Source organism: Arvicola amphibius, chromosome 10 (genome assembly GCF_903992535.2).
Source record: "Arvicola amphibius chromosome 10, mArvAmp1.2, whole genome shotgun sequence".
Lineage (NCBI taxonomy): Eukaryota > Metazoa > Chordata > Mammalia > Rodentia > Cricetidae > Arvicola > Arvicola amphibius.
In genome coordinates, this window is record NC_052056.1 from 116773880 (window position 1) to 116790293 (window position 16414).

The 16414-nt window shown below is 50.9% G+C and overlaps 1 protein-coding gene across 1 annotated transcript in view; it reads left to right on the forward strand.

The window, feature by feature from the left end:
• Positions 1-16414, forward strand: part of Ksr2 (kinase suppressor of ras 2) — a 351922-nt gene that overhangs the window by 191906 nt on the left and 143602 nt on the right. Inside the window, exon 5 of the mRNA XM_038346040.1 lies at positions 6727-6911. Within this exon, the coding sequence (XP_038201968.1) occupies positions 6727-6911 (185 nt within the window). The remainder of the gene's footprint in view (positions 1-6726; positions 6912-16414) is intronic.

The window sequence follows — 16414 nt, forward strand, 5'->3', positions numbered from 1 at the left end:
TGATGCCACAGCCTTTTCCCCAAAGAGATTTTTTTTCTGATGATGGAGATGGAACCCAAGGCCTTGTGCATGCCTGGCAAATGCTCTACCACTGAGCCATGCTTTTAGCCCCTCACTGGGGAATTCTAGGCAAATGCTCTGCCATGCGGGTCACATCCTGCTCAGTTCCTCTTTAATTAAAAAGATTAAGATTAAAAATATTATGGTGTGTGTGTGCGCGCACGCATGCGTTTGTGCATGTGTGTGTGTGTGTGTGTGTGTGTGTGTGTGTGTATGGGAGCCTGCACATGTCAGTGCATTTGTAGAAGTCAGAGGGACAACTTTTGGGAGTTGGTTCTCCCCTTCCACCATGGGCCTCAGGGATCAAACTCAGGTCACCAGGGCCTTCTCTCCCACCCCCATTCTTTGCTGTCCCATCAGACTCCATCCTGCACTTTAAGCAGAGGGATCATTTCAAGACACAGTTGGTATCATTCTCTTCCAGCTTCCTGGGGCTGCTGAAGGAGGATTCCACCCTTTTTCTGACAGTGCAGACAGGATGTGCAGAGGTCTGGTCCACCGCCCCCAGCTCGTGTTCTGGGTTCCTTGCACTGGCCTTCTTTTCTTCCATAACCCCCAACAACCTCCGCCTCCCTCCTGACCCACCCCAGACCTTCCCAAGACTCACTCCTCCCTGATATTCAGGGCTCCATGCCTACTCCCTCATGTGGCTGTGCTGGTCTTTCTTCCCCAGACATGTTTGCAGGACACCTCGGAGTGAATGCACATCTTTTAAAGACACAGCGACACAGGGGCCACACCACACACATCTTCATCCCTCCACCCCCTAACAAATGTTGATGCCCCCTCTGTCCTGACTCTTGCCAACCCGCAATGCTCCCAGTGGATGGGATGGCGGTAATTTGATTGGCATTCCAAATGTGAGGGCAATGAAGATGCATTCAGTGTTTGCTAGGCCAAGTTAGCGCTATTACAGGGGGATAGAAATCTGACGAGAGAAAGAGGAGAGAAGGGGGCCAGGGGAGGAGGAGGAGAGAGAAAAGTGAGAGAGGGAGAAGGAGGAGGGGGCACCAGAAGAGGGAGGGAAGTGGAATCCAGACGGCTCCACTTGCCAGGAAGCATCAGTGGATAGAAGACATCAGAGTAGGAGGACCAGTGAGACGGCTCAGCAGGTAAAGTGCTGCTCACCAAGTCTGAGCCTCTGAGCTCAATCTCTGGGACCTGCAGGGGACCGAACTGATTACTGCACGTTGTTTTTTTTTTTGGCCTGCACATGTGTCCTGCAGGACACGCACGCGCGCGCGCGCGCGCGCGCACACACACACACACACACACACACACACACACACGGAGCCATGATCCCATTTTCTCAGCATAGAACTCAAGAACAAATGCAGTGTCCAATTAGAAGAGCGATTTGCGGAGGGGCTAAGGTGGGACCAGCTTTCTGCAGGGCACCCAGTGACCAGTCAACGAAAGACAGTAGGTCCCTTGGGATGAACGCAGGACCATAAGCCTGACAGCTGGATATCAGGGCCTTCCTCGTTCTGGAGGGTGGGATGTCAAGATCAAGGGCTCAGCAGGTTGGTTTGTTGTGAAGCCTGTCCTTGGTTTGCAGGTGATGCCCCTGCTCACTGTGACCCCAAGGGGCCCTTTCTCTGCATGTGCATCCATCTTAGAAGGACATTAATCCTGCTGGGTTAGGGCCCCATCCTTATGACCTCATCTTACCTTAACTGCTTGTCTTCTTTTCATACCTTCTTCCCTCCATCCCTCCTCTTCCTTCCCTCCTGGATGAGGTCTTTGTGTATTCCAAGTTGGCCTTGAACTTGCTGGGTAGCCAAGGACAACCTTGAACTCCTGATCCCCCTGTACTGAGTTTATGAGATATTTGGGTTCGAACCCAGGACCGTGTTAGCACCAGGCCAGCATTCTTCCCGCTGAGCTGTATTCCTAGCTCCTGTAACTCTCAAGACCCAGGCTCCCGTTTCACCTTTGCATTCTGAGATCTAGGGGAGGGGGGGGTGGGTAAGGGCCTCAACATATAGATTTGGGGGGTGATTTATTCTAAGCCTGGGAGGGGGGACTTTGAGGGACAGGGATGTACCTTGAGTGTCTCCTTTGAGGACAATTCCTGCCCTCACCATACAGGAACAGTTTCTCTTCCCTGTCATTGTGGCTCTCAGACATTTGTGCCCAGGGCAAAAGGAAGTCTTTCACCTTCCTCATGGATGTGTGTCTATCTTTCCTCAGTTGTGAGTGCGACCTGCCTCCCCACAGGAAGGACTTTGCCCCCTATCTAGATGCAGAAGCACTCCTTGACAAAGGACGAAAGGAAGAACCCTAGTAGTTCCCTCTGGATTCACCACTAGCCAACTGGAGCATTCCCATCCCGCTTGTTGGCTCCTTAAAGCCACCCTGGTAGAAGTTGCTTGTAACGGCAAAGTCCTTGGGACTCAGAGAGGTTAAGTCGCTTGACAGAGGTCACACAGCTACTCAACGGGTAAATACACAGAACAAGCAACATTAGAATTGTTTCTTTAATTGGATGAATGGCTGTGCTGCCACATGGGTCATTTTAACCCTTTAAAGGCCACTCTTGGGTGTTGTTAACCCTCGAGGCTCAGCAGTTACCACCCCTGCCCACTTTCAGGGCCCTCCATGACCCCAAAGCAAACAGTACCTCCACATGTGCTCGCACCCACTCCCTCTCCTGTTCTCCAGTCCTGGCAGTGCCAGCCTGCTGCCCATCTCTGTGGACTTGCCCACTCTGGTGGTTTTATATAAACCAGAATGCATGGTCCTTTGTATCTGGCCTCCTTCCTGAGATGTGACAGCTCTGAGGTTCACTTGGCCTCCTTCCTGAGATGTGACAGCTCTGAGGTTCACTCATTTTTAGGCTATGAGTCGGAACATCGTGAGATTGCAGCGATTTGACTCTCCATGCAGATCACATTTGTCTTCTGTCGCCCAGTGATGCGCATTTGGTTTTTTTTCCCCTGCCCTTTGGTGGTTGTCAGTGTTCATGTATCAATGTGTCAAGTGTCAATGTCCATAGGCACTGTGTGTTTGAAGATCTTTTTCCCATTCTTCTGGGTATATAGCTTGGTAATAGAACTGTTGGGTTGTATAAAACTCTAGTTTTACAAGGTCGAAGCATGACCAAAGTGTTTTCCATAATGGCCAGGCACCTTCACATTCTCTCCAGAGACACCGGTGGCTTCCCATTCTCCATGTCCTCCTCAGCACGTAGTATGCCCCCTGTGTTTGAGTGTGGCCAGGAAGACCGGGGTTGTCGTTTATTGTCATTTGGTTCATGTGTTCCATCATTAACTCTTCAACGTCTCCGTACATGCTTATTGGGTCTTCATACGTCTTCTTGAGAGGAATATCTTTTTCAAGCCCCTTGCTAACTCTTCATTTTTATCTTTTTAATATTGTCTGAAAACCCAATTTTCTAAGCTATAATTTTCATGTAGAAACACAAATTCATCCACTCACCCATCCACCCATCTACCCATCCACCCATCCATCCACCCATCCATCCATCCACCCACCCACCCATCCACCCATCCATCCATCCATTCACCCATCTACCCATCCACCCATCCATCAACCCATCCATCCACCCATCCATCCATCCATCCACCCACCCACCCACCCATCCATCCATCCACCCATCATCTACCCACCACCTGCTCATCTGTCTACCTACTCATTCCCCTCCTTCCCTCTCCATCTTTCTTTCTGTTATTTCTTCATCTCATCTCTTTTAGCCCCTCTTTCTTCTTCCTTGTCTGTTCTTTTATCCCCATCTTTCCCCTTCAACCTTCTTTTCATTCTTCCTTCATGACATCTCTCTTCCTTCTCTTCCCTCCCCTTCCTTTCTCCCAGTCTTTTTTTCCATCTGTCTGTCTGACAGTTATTTGCTCCCGTGACTATGGATTGGTAACAACATCACTTCTGACATCTCTGAGCTGCTGGTTTGGATGCGGTACAGTCCAGTCTTGCTCCCATTTGCATGACTTCGTTGTCCTTGCCTTAGGCTCCCCTAGGTGTTTGGTGGAGGGTGATCATAGCTTTTTGCTCAGGGGTTTTCCCATGTTCCCTTTCCCTGGCTAAGGCTGGTGGGAGGTGTTCTAGGAATCTCAGACAAAGTCCCACCTGGCTTCACTTCTCAGTCTCTTTCTAGGCTTCCTGCCTGGCTGTGTGACTGTTGGGCAGAACCAGAGTACAGACGTGCTCATGACAGGAAATGGAGTGTGGGCTTGTCTGGGCCAAGCATGCTACCTCATAGATCCTCATGGTCTTATGTGGCCTTTTGGGAAGGGGTCCAGGGTTCTCTCCATTGTCCAGGTGGGACATCTCATTTCTGGTGACTCAAATCCTGTCTCTCTGTCCCCAGCAGCCATGTGCTGATCTTATGCATATGTCTCTTTATATCCCCACTGTTGGACAGTTCCAGGCAAAGGAAACTCAGTGTTTCCAACTTCCTCGTCTTTCCAGTTCAGGCAGGGACATGTTACCACATGTGAGCTACTGTACAGGGAGAACCTGCCTGAGCCCGGCAGTAGGCCCCTGAGGATTGATCACTGCCACAGGGGTGCTAGAGGGGTGACTGGGCAGGCAGCCATGTGTGGTCTGCAGAGCGTGGCTTTTTTTTTTTTTTTTTTTTTTTTTTTTTTTTTTTTTTTTTTAAGGTGGTACCCAAAGGAGTCCTAGAGCCCTTCAGGACTGGCAGTTTGCTGGCAGGTTCTGCGGCAGCCACCAGAGGGCGCTCGGCTCCGTGCTGGGCAGATGGGAGTCTGGGGAGGTGGGTGGGAAGATGGCAGGAGATGTGGTCTCACTCCTGTCCTGGGGAGCAAGCAGTTGGGAGTGGAAGGCAGAGTTTTAGAACGTTTTCTGTCCCTGGACCACAGCCTTTATTCTGAATGCCCATTTAAACAAACAAGCAATAAAGAAACAACCAGCTCAGCCTGGGGAACGGGGGGAGGGAAGGGGTCTGAGAAGGCTTTCCTGGAGGAAGAACACCTGTCCCTGCTGGGAGGAACTTGGGCTACCAGGAAGGTTCCAGAAAGAGACACACCAGAGCTGAGTTATCAAGACAGAGATCAAAGAGGCTGAGCAGAGGAGGGAAACTCTGGGCTGTGGAGACAGAAGGGTCAAAGGTGAGAAGGCTGCTGGGTTGGAGTTCATATGGAGGATGGCTGTTGGGAGCCATGGTCAGGAGCTGGGGGTTCCTCAGAATGTGAGGGACACTAGGATGGGGAGAGTGGTGTTGTCTCAGAGAGCGAGAATGTTACAGATGTGGTCACTTTTGGACAGGACCATGGACTATGTGTAGGAGTCTGTCGAGCAGGGAAGGCAGCAAGACCACATGAAGTGCAGTCCCTTGGGGTGACTGGTCTCAAGGGGTTATCAGGGGGTCACGGACAGATGGACGCATTTGAGAGGAGGCCTCTGGAGCTGGCTCTGCTAGGTTCTTTTGTCTCATTCTCTCCAGTGTCCTCCTCGGGGGAAAGAGGATGTGGGTGTAAAGTCCTTAGGAAGGACGTTAATGCTTAAATGGGGAGATACCCGAAGTCCCTGATTCAATCTTTGGGATGCAGCTTACACTTAATTCAGAGTAGCAGTGGATGCCATCACTTCCACCAGTGCCGTTAATAATCTCAAGTCTCCTGTTTGGTGAAGCGCAAGGTTTAGACACTGAGTTTTGTGCTTATGCTCTGAGAGACAGCCTCACTTAGCTCTGATCAGAGCTCAATCGGCACCCAGCTGGAGCCCTCGGTCTTTAACGCTTCTTCCTCTTCTCCGTCCCTCCCGGTGAGATACTTACAAGGATGATGTCTGGGGGAAGAAAGAGAATAAAAAAATTATCCTGAGTCCTGAATTTTCTTTTGCTTATTCAGGACAGAGCTTTGCTCTGTTGTTCAAACCGGTCTCAAAGTCAGTATCCTCCTGCCTCAACCTCTGAAGTGCTTGGATTACAGTAGCGTATCATCAAGCCAAGCTAAGCCCCTCACCTTATTTTTTTTCACATTAAAAAAGTATACATTTTATAGGTGTCTTGGTTTGCTTTCTATTGCTGTGATGAAACCCCAGGGCCAAAAGCAACTTGGGAAGGAAAGGGTTAATTCAGCTCACGCTTCCACATCACATCTATCAGGGAGGGGAAATCAAGGCAGGAACCTGGAGGCAGGAGCTGATGCAGAGGCCATGGAGGGTGCTGCTCACTGACTTGCTCCCCATGGCTTGCTTAGCCTGCTTTCTTATAGAACCCAGGACCAGCAGCCCAGGGATGGCCCCACCCCCATTGAAAGGTTGGAGCCTTTCCCATCAATTGTCAATCAAGCAAATACACCACAGGCTAATCTTGGGCTATTTTCTCAGTTGAGGTTCTCTCTTTCCAAATGACTGTAACTGCTTTCAAGTTGACAGAAAATCAGCCCACACAACGGTGCCTATAAAATATTATTCGAAAGATAGATTATGTTAGTGTCAAGTCAAATGTCAAGTGATCATGTGTTGAGTAGAGTCCTCACTGACAGGAATGTTCCAGAAGACTTAGAGATGCCCAGTTACTTCCCAGCAGGCTTGGTCTCTGCTAGTATAGGTTGGTTTGTGTTTCACGGGTGACCAGCCATGGTCAGGTGGACAATGTTTATATTGATTGTGTAGATGGCGCAGACAGACTCATCTTGTCTCCTTGGTCCGCTTCTCTTCCAGAGCCAAGAAGAAGAGCAAACCGCTGAACCTCAAGATCCATAGTGGCGTGGGCAGCTGTGAGAACATCCCTGCCCAGCAGAGGTCCCCACTCCTGTCCGAGCGCTCCCTGCGGTCCTTCTTTGTGGGCCATGCGCCCTTTCTGCCCTCCACCCCACCCGTCCACACGGAGGCCAATTTCTCTGCAAGTAAGTCCTCGCTAGCCCCTAGGCTGCATTGGCTGGGGTCACCAGACCATCACTGCGCAGCCGGCCACCTTCCCTGCCAGGTGCATGCATTTTGTGCTCATCACTCTGCTTCTGAGTCTCATGGGTCAGGGCGAGCCCATCACCTGATACGGCCCTCCCACATGGGTCCTTACACGGTTTGAAGGGAGCGTGATTGGCGCTCGGAGGAGACTGGCTGTTATGCATCCTCAGTATCAGCTCTCTGACTCGCGGTTGTGATGGAATGCTGAAAGCCAGGCGGCGGGGGGTGGGGTGGGGTGGGGTGGGGAGCATTAGAGGGAACATTCACCTTTTCTCTCCGTGTTCTCCACCACCTTCCGACCGCTTGTCTCAGGGTTTCTCTGGCCATGTGGGGTCTGTGATGACGTCATGTGATAACTGGGGTCAATGTGTATAGCTTTTGCATCTCGATGCCGTACTGGATTCAAACCAAGTTAAGTGTGGCCTGGGATGTACGGTCCACATTCACAAACTCTTGCCAGACACATGGTGCTTACGACTTGAGTACAGATGGAAGTTCTGGTGGCAGAGGGACGAGTTTCCAGAAAGTTCTGATCTTATCCAGAGGCACTCTCTGCTAAAAGGTGCAGACACGGGCAGAGGGGACCCACAGACGTGAGCCCAGCTCCTCCTCCAGCAAGGGTGTATGTTTGGGGGACGGGGGATGCTGGCTTTAAGAAGCACTAGCCCCAGGCCCTAAACCTGCCATGGCTGCTTATGCTGTCCTGTTGATCTGCTGGGTGGGAAGAGGAATTTATTGACCACCAGGCTAATTGCTGCCTTCAGTACCTCACTCAGATTATTTCTATAGCATAAATGGGGAAACTGAGGCTCAGGGACACCAGAGGTCTCTCTCTCAAAGCTATACAGCTACTTAGTAGTCAGGCCAGGATTTGAATCTGGTTCTTCCTTCCTCCTCATCCTCCTATTCCCTGTCCCCACCCTGGCATGGAACCCAGGCCCATGCCCATGCTAGCCAAGCCCTCCACTACCGAGGTAGTGTCTCACCAAATCGCTCAGCTTGGTCTTCAGCCCACTCTACAGCCTCCTATGCCTTTGAGTTTAATTCTTCCCGCATCAACCTCCCCAGTAGCTAGGGCCCCAAGCCTGTGCCCCAGTTCCCTCCGAGATCCACACGGAATGACGTTGCCATCTCTAAATGGGGGTCGTTTATTACTTAAGCAGGCTTTACTTTCCAGGGAGCCTGTGTGCGCTCTTCAGTGAGGAGATCTGTTACTCCTATCCCTGGATGCACAATTATGTGGGTAGGCAGGGCCTTAGCATTGAACTTGGATGGGTCACAAACACACACAGAGCTTGTGTTGCTGGGCTGCTGAGGGTCTCCACCAGAGGGACCCATGGAGATATTAATAGGAGAACATTCTGGTGCATGGCTTAATCCCAGTGCCTGGGCTGCCCCAGCCAGACCTCAAGTGAATTAAAACAGCCCCAGGACAGAGATGTCAACAGCAGGAGGCCAATTTATTCATTTGTCAAGAGAGGTCACTGTCTGGGAAGCCAGAGATTCTCCACATGGTCAGCCTGCTTGGTAGTCAGGGAGTTGCTTGGTGAGCAGCAGCAAGGAAAAGGGCCATAGATCCAACAACTAGGGCAGTAGATGAGACCTGTGCCAGGCCAAGAAATACGGACCCGGGGGGAGATGACTGGGTATGAGTCCTAGCATTGAGTACTACAGTCTAGTAATAGGCTCAGAGTTTCTTAGTTGAAGCCTCACTTTCTTTATCTGTAAAATGGGCCAATTATACATTAGCCACACATGTGGTGTGGTCGGTCCCTTTGTACAGGGCCTGTACGTGGTAGGTACTCGTCACTGATGGCGGTTCCATGCCTCATAGTTAATTATGGCTGTCAGCTCAGGGTCCCTATCCTTGTCGCTTCCCCATACCCTTAAGGAAGCTTGGAATTTACCTCCGCACAAAGCTGATGGTAGCCTCTTGCAGCCAACTGCCTTGGGCATCACTGTCTTCTGATTCGTTCTGAGGGGCCAACTGTGACTCTGACCTGTGGTTCTGGCCAGAGCAAAGACATCTATCTGTTTAAAACAACAACAACAACAACAACAACAAAAAACCAATTGTATTTGGGTTGTTTTTCTTGTCCCCCAGGTTTCCCCTTTCCTTGGTCTCCAACATGGAGGACAGCCCTGTCTGCTAACCCGGGGTCAGCAACAGAAAAGACTTTGTTAAAAAGCAGCACAGAGCTGGGCATGATAGCATGCATGCCTATAATCCCAGCACTTGGGAGCCTGAAGGCCAGCCTGGGCTACATAGCTAGTTATAGGACAGCCTGGGCTACATAATAAGTTCTAGACTAGCCTGGGCTACAGAACAAGACTTAAAAGGCAGGTCTTCGGAGCATGGCTATCATTTGGACAATCCTGGTGTTTGTATATAGAGGCTGTCGCTGACTTCCTCGGAAGGAATAGGAAAGCACTGGATTTTGTGGGAGACCGAGGCCCACAGGGAGTGTTATCTGCCCCATGTTTTGCCTTCAGTCTGGCCCTACTTGAGCCTGCATTCTGTATTTCCCAGGCAGGCATTTTCTTCTCTCCGGGTCTCAGTTTCTTCAGCTATTCATCAAGAGACTTGAGACAGTTACTGGACTCATTAGAACACTGGGATTAGAACTCAGCCTCCAGAACTAGCTCCTGCTTGTTTGCCATATTCCCCGGTCCCCCCTCACTCCCTGCTTTGGGGCTTTGGTGCCAGCTTTGTTCCTGCAGACCCAGCCCAGAGAGTCCCTGGGGCCATGTCCCTGGGGCTCACCTGGGTTTCCATTGGTCCCCATCTGTCCTGGCCCCAGTGTGTAATTTGAAGGATGGTAACACTTCATCCTTTTATCCCAGTAGTGACATCAGAAGATGCATGGCAAAGCTGGCTGGAGGGGCAGGGTCTTGGGACCCCAGGGCACCCAACTTCTGGGTACAGGAATCCTCTATCTCTATGAGTGCTTACCCTACTCCTTTGATGTCAGGGTGCCCTGCAGGACAAAGGAGGGGGTGAGAGTCCCAGCTGTCAGAGGAATCAAGTCACACCAAGGCTCGCCAACCGATGGTGTTCACGGGTCAGCTCAGATATTCCAAGATGTAAGATGTCATTCTTCCATGCCTCAGCATATGATGGGGTACATCCTGATAAGTCCACCATTAGTAGAGCATGCCAGGACTTGAAAAACACCAGATACAGCAAACGTACTGAGTCCCACAGCCTAGCAGATGGAGTTGCACCCAGGCCCGATTTAGAGAATCTCATCCAGGCATCCCCAGAGATGCTACATCCAGTATGTCTTAATGAACTAGAACACATCCATTAGTCTGAAGCTGGGCAAAATCACTGAGCCCAAAGCTTATTTTCCGAGTTCACTTATATCGTTCCCTGTGACAGAAAAGACCGTCTGTGTGAACACGTTTTCCTGCCATCGTTTGATGAGACCTGTTAACTGTCACATGCCAGGGACAGCCTGTGTCCTTCCTGTGTTGCTCAAGCATGTCTGACAGTGTCCTCCATGCACACATCTTTAGCATGGCAAGCCACGGATTTGTGGCTCTTTGTCCCGTTGTCTTCAATCCCAGCTGCTGTAGATGAAGCCTTGTTGAAAGACCCTCAAACAATCTCCTTCGGAGTATGTTCCAATACACAAGGAGGATGGGATCGGGGTTGGTGCTTAGTGCTCTGTGACTCAGTAAAGGGGAGTGTGGGGGGCTATTGGTGTGTGTCATGTGATGGGGTGGTTTGAAACTGTGATGGAGATGAGAATACCAACCGCTGTCGGTACCAAGAGTCATCGGCATTCACCGTGTGGTCACAGGCCTCTCCCTTGTTTAATATCTACGTCACAACCCTCTATAATGTTGAGACTTTTATTATCCCCTCTTCAGAGATAAAGAAATGGAGGCTGAGGTTAAGGAGCTGGTCATAGGTCACAAGGTCTGGAAAGCGGCGAAGGAGCCGGATCATTCATTCTGCAAGGCCAACTTCATTGTCCCTTTTGCTTCTCAGTTGCCTTCTGCTTTCTTCCTGGTTTGGGGAGCTGCACGGTGATTTTGTGCTTCTTTGTTAGCATGCTGCGTCCGCACGCGTTTCCCCCCTCCCCACCCCTGGGCTCTGCTGTTAATGTTCACTGCCTCCATGGGTTCAGGTGGCGGCAGTCCCTGAGGCGGGCAGCTGCCGAAGAGTGGCCGAAAAGCCAGTTCCTGGCAGCTTCTGCAACTCATTCATCTTGAGTGTCTTCCATCAAAGCTGAGGAATGACCTAGTTCTCCCAGAGTTCTGGGAGTTTCTGTGTTAGCTGCCTGTGGTCCTCCAGCCCTTCAGGGCAGCAGTTGCGAAAGAAAACAAGTGGCTCCAACTCTAGATGTCCCCATCAGAGTCATTACGGTAGCAGCTGGAGTCATATCCCAGGGCTAAGGAAAGAGTCTCCTTCAGTTGATATCTTGGAAGATGCTATACCCTCTCTGGGGCTGTCCCTCCAACCCCTGTGGGCACCACTTCTATAAGCAGTTCCTGTCCCTTGTCCTGGAAACGAGGGGAGGAGTTGACTACCTTGTGCTTACCTGGACGCTGAGTCAGAGCCTGGTGTGGTGGGGGCGGGGGCAGCAGGTGGCAGTAAAGGGTGATGAAGCTGAACGGCCGGCCGTGTTCCCACCAAGGCAACTGCTGGGGTTATAAAGATACCCGGGATGGGGCTGATTATATAATGGGGTTTAATGAGGCTTGAAGCCAAGGCTCATTACCCCTGGAAGAGGGGGAGGAGAGGCACACATCTTCACAGACGCTGGCAGCTTCATCCACAGGCCCAACTCACAACCAGGACCATTCAGAGACCTGAGAGGAGAGCTGGCTTGGGGTGGCTTCTCCAGCAGGAAATATATACCCCATAGGGATGCCCCAAAGGATTTTACTCTCCAGGTGCTGGTGTTGGTGCCTGGGTCCTGTCCCTGCGCTGACCTATCAGACCCGGGAGCTGCTTGGCGTCTAACCCTTCGTTAGAACTCCAGGCTCTAGAAGGTTTCTGTTGTACACATTCCCTGCTGCATCCCACAAGGCCCTGGAGTGTCTGCTTTGTAGGCATGAAAAGCTATCCGCTTGGAGATAAAATGGTACACAGGTATCCCTAAAGCCCTGGTTCCTGCAGCTGTCACTTACTGTGTCCTCTCTCCAAGAAGCCGCTTCAAAACTCTCTCTCTACCCTCTCTCCCTCTCCTTGCCTCTCTGTCTGGATCACTCTCTTGCTGGTCACTTTCACCTCCGTGATGCCGGGGGTGAAAAGTTTCTGTACCCGGTCTTGGGTCTCTCCACTGAGGCAACAAATCAGATCAGGCCAAATTAATAAGTTCCAGGTTTAATCTGAGCAAATCATCCCTGGGATGAGGAGAAACCACAAGGGGGACCCACTAGGGGATGTCTATGGACCAGACCTTAAATACCCTCCCGGGGTGGTGCCGCTGCTTGGTGGGCTTTCTTTGGCTGCTCCAGGGGAGATCCCCAGCAAGGGCTTCTGGTTTCCAAGTGTGTCCTAGACCTCCCACCAGCAAGAGCCACATGTAAACACATGGTAGAGACTTAAATGTTTGCTGGGTATGGAAGGCTGAGGCAGGCAGAGTTTGAGACCAGTGTGAGCTGCTTAGTCAGGCTCGTTCTACAACTAACAACTGGAGAGCCTTCCTGTTGTCCCTAGTCCAACACCTGCTGGACGAGGAGGAAGCCAGGGAAGGGGTCTCCCAACTAGAGCTGTCACACACCTTGTCCCCACCCAACAGATTGCATAAATCAGAATCCCTTGGCTCTGGGACTATTTTACATTTTGAAACCTTGCCCTCCCTGTATATCAGTATCTGTGGGTTGAGTGTGCAAATTCAGCTGAGGCAAAGAGGTATTTAAAGCGATAATTCCTCTGCTTGGGTCGGCTATAGACTCTTGGCTTGTCGTTTCGTTACTCAGCAGTACAGTGTGCCGGCTCCTCACACACCTGGCGCTGGACTGTGGTGCTGTAAGTAGCCAGAGCTCATGGAGCATCCACAGGAAGGTGTGCAGGGACTCTGGGCAAGCATGCTGCCCAAGCATCCCGCAGTGTTGGTACCCACAGATTTTGATTCCCTGGGATGGATACTTTGTGGAGAGGGAGGGAGAAATTGAGCTTCGAGCACACACAAAGTTGCTGGGGTGATTGCTGAGAATGTCTGAGCCCAGACTGATCCCTCCACTCTGTGTTGTTTTCTTGTATTTGGTCCCCCACTTTCATTTCACAGACGGCTGGGGTCCAGGCAGCACATTTTCTCACCTCCTCACATCCCTTTGGCCCCGGACCAGCGTTTTCACCCAGCTGTATCTCCATCCTCAGCTGTCACCCTGGCAACAGTCTCCATCATTGTGTTTCCTGCTGGCGCAGGGTCCAGTCCATGCTGGCCCTATTACATCGAACTGTCGAGTGGACCTCAATGTCTCCCACCTTTCTTTGCTGTGTATGACCCTGGTGTCTCTGCAGAGGGCCACAGTGGCTCTTCAGAATGCTCCTCACTGGGATGGTCCCCCACAGCTATCTGTAGGATGGCAGGATACCTGAAGACACGGTACTGTGCTCTGCTTATGGCTTTGTAGATCTCTGTAGAAATCCCCATAGGGCCACGCTAGTCTGGTGACCCAAGTGCAGTCTCTAGGACCCACATCTTGTGAGAGAAAGGCTAGCTTCCAGCAATGCAGCGTGGTGTATGCATATCCAAACCCCTAGATACCTCTCCCCCATGAACACATAAAATGTAATAGAAAAAAATCAAAACAAAATTCCAGCTGTGACCAGCGAGCTGGTTCTGTGGGGAAATAACATCTTCCACACAAGCCTGATGACCCAAGTTCAACCCCTGGAACCTACGTAGAAAACTGGGCATGGTGGTGCCCGTCTGCAATCCCAGAGTTCCTGTATAAGATAGAAGATGAGACATAAGAATTGCTTGGAAACTCATGGGCCCACTGGCCTGGAGCCCACGGTGACAGAAACAAGAGACCTTGCCCCCAGAAGGTGGAGAGAGTTGACTTCCTTAAAGTTGTCCTCTGACCACATGTGGACCATGGCCTGGATATCTGTGTTCACCCCCCCACACACCTATTCAAAACAAATAAGCAAATATCGCAGCCACTGATGATAAAGTTGTTCAACCCAGTGTGAGCGGGCGCATCACAGATGAAGGTCTGCAAGCTGTACTAAAGCTGGGGCTCGTGTTGTTTCCTGTGTTGTTTGTTCTAAACCCGTGTTCAAGTATAATCCACATCAGAGCTCCGAAAGCACCAATTTCAGTTCTCAGAAGTTCGCAGATGAGAAACCTAAGGCCAGAGAGTAGAAATGACTGTCCCAGGGCCACAGGGCTGAGGTTGGAGTATAGCCTTCCTCATGCCCATCTGTGAGTATTCTTCCAAGAAGGGTGGCCAATATCTGTGTCAACTGTCACTCAAAATGCTTAGCAGTGAGGCAGGGGAAACCCACAGGAGACCATGCCTCTGCTCAGCCAGGGAAATATTTTGCCGTGTTCAGGGCTGCTGCTGCTGGTGGTGGTGGTGGTGGTGGTGGTGGTGTGTGTGTGTGTGTATGTGTACACGTGTGCATGCACACATCACCTGCAAGGCTGCTTCCTGGTTCTTATTATCTCCTTTTCTATTGCCTCGTCTGCCTGCAAACTTTGCAGTTTGGCCTCAGCGTGAAGCTGGCATCCTCAGACCTTTTGTTATGATTTTGTTATGATTGCAGCCACCAGGAACCGTAGCAACCAAAGTCGGTTGGTAAGTGGTTGGTGCTAGGAGCCAAGGGTGTCATTTTGTGTCTATTGGATAAGTCAGTCCTGATTCTGGTTCAAGCGTAGGCTGTCAGAGTGGGCAATCCCTGTCCCTGTTACTGGGACCTAGGGTCTGAATGTCACTGCCTTGGTCCCAGTAATTCCCCAGATGAAGGATCCTCAGACATGACTCGGTTTATAAGAAGTTGCACAGATCCAGGACTGTTTGGAGTATACCAGGCATTTCTGTGCCTTCTCCACATTCACGCTGCCCCTTTCTGGGAGTGACAGAACAGACTCCAGAAGAAGAAGCCTGTGGCTGCGTGGTACATGACACAGCAGAACCAAGGCTGGAGCCCAAGGTGCCTCCAAACTCCAAGTTTTGTGGGCTTTCTGTACTTTGAGCCTCCCTGTCTGTCTGTCTGTCTGTGTTGTTCAGTGGACCATGTATGTGCCTGCATTTGCGTTGGTATGGGTATACATGTATACGGTATATGGGAATGGAGGGGGAAAGACAGCCTGGAGTGTTGATCCTCAGGAACCTTCCATCCTTTGAGAGAGGCAGGCTCTCTCATTCACCTGGATCCTTACCACATGGACCAGGCTAGGTGGAAGGCAAGTTCCCAGGGATCTGCTGTCTCCGCCTCCTGCTTCTCCATCACTGGGATTATAGGTGTTCACCACCATGCTCAGTTTTTTTCCCATGGGTTCTCGGGATCTGAACTCACAGCTTCATGTTTTTAAAGGAAGTGCCTTACTAACTAAGCCACTCCTGGGCCCCAAGTTTCATGAGTTAGTAGTTTGAGGTTGGGGTTCACTGTTTTAATCAAAATTGTTCCCTTCCTTCCAACAACCCTGATCCTCTCCCGGCCCCGTTTTGTCCATCTACTGAGTTAAAAGTTGTAAAAGTGACCTCTGATCCTCCCTGTCTGTGACGACCCATCTTTTAGTTTTGCCATGCTCATTTTGACATCAGAAGTTGTAAGTTTTCTCCTGGGAAGGACCAGAGAGCTAACCTTCTCAGGGCTGCAGGCTGTGTGAGTCAGGTCTCCGTTGCTGTGACCAAACACCTGGGGGAGTTGACTTCCAAGGAGGAGAGGGTTTATGTTGACTCATGGTTTCAGAGGTCTCAGTCCATGTCGGTCAGCCCATTGCATTTTGCTATTAGGATGAAGTAAAATGATGTTGAGTCCGGTGCCTGTTGCATAGGAACCCATATCTAAGGGCTGTTGTTGTGGTTGGTACTGTCAAGTTGACGAACTCTAAGTGTCACATAGGAAACATACCTCTGGGCATGTCTGTGAGGAATTGTCTGAATTAGGCTAACCAAGGTGGGAAGACCCATGCTAAATGTGGGTAGTACCGTTTTACAAGGTACAACCCCCAACTACATAAAAAGGAAACTGAATCTGAGCCCAGTGTTTATCCCTCTCTGCTTTCTGGCTGTGGATGTAATGTTGGGCCAGATGGTCCATATCCCCACTCATCCCCCGTGGAGCACTATGTCTGGTCCATATCTCTACAATCCCCTGTGGAGCATTCCATGCATCCTCCGTGGAGCACTGTGTCTGGTCTATATCTCCACACATCCCCCGTGGAGCACTGTGTGGTCCATAGCTCCACACATCCCCCATGGAGCACTCCACACATCCCCCATGGAGCACTCCACACATCCCCCGTGG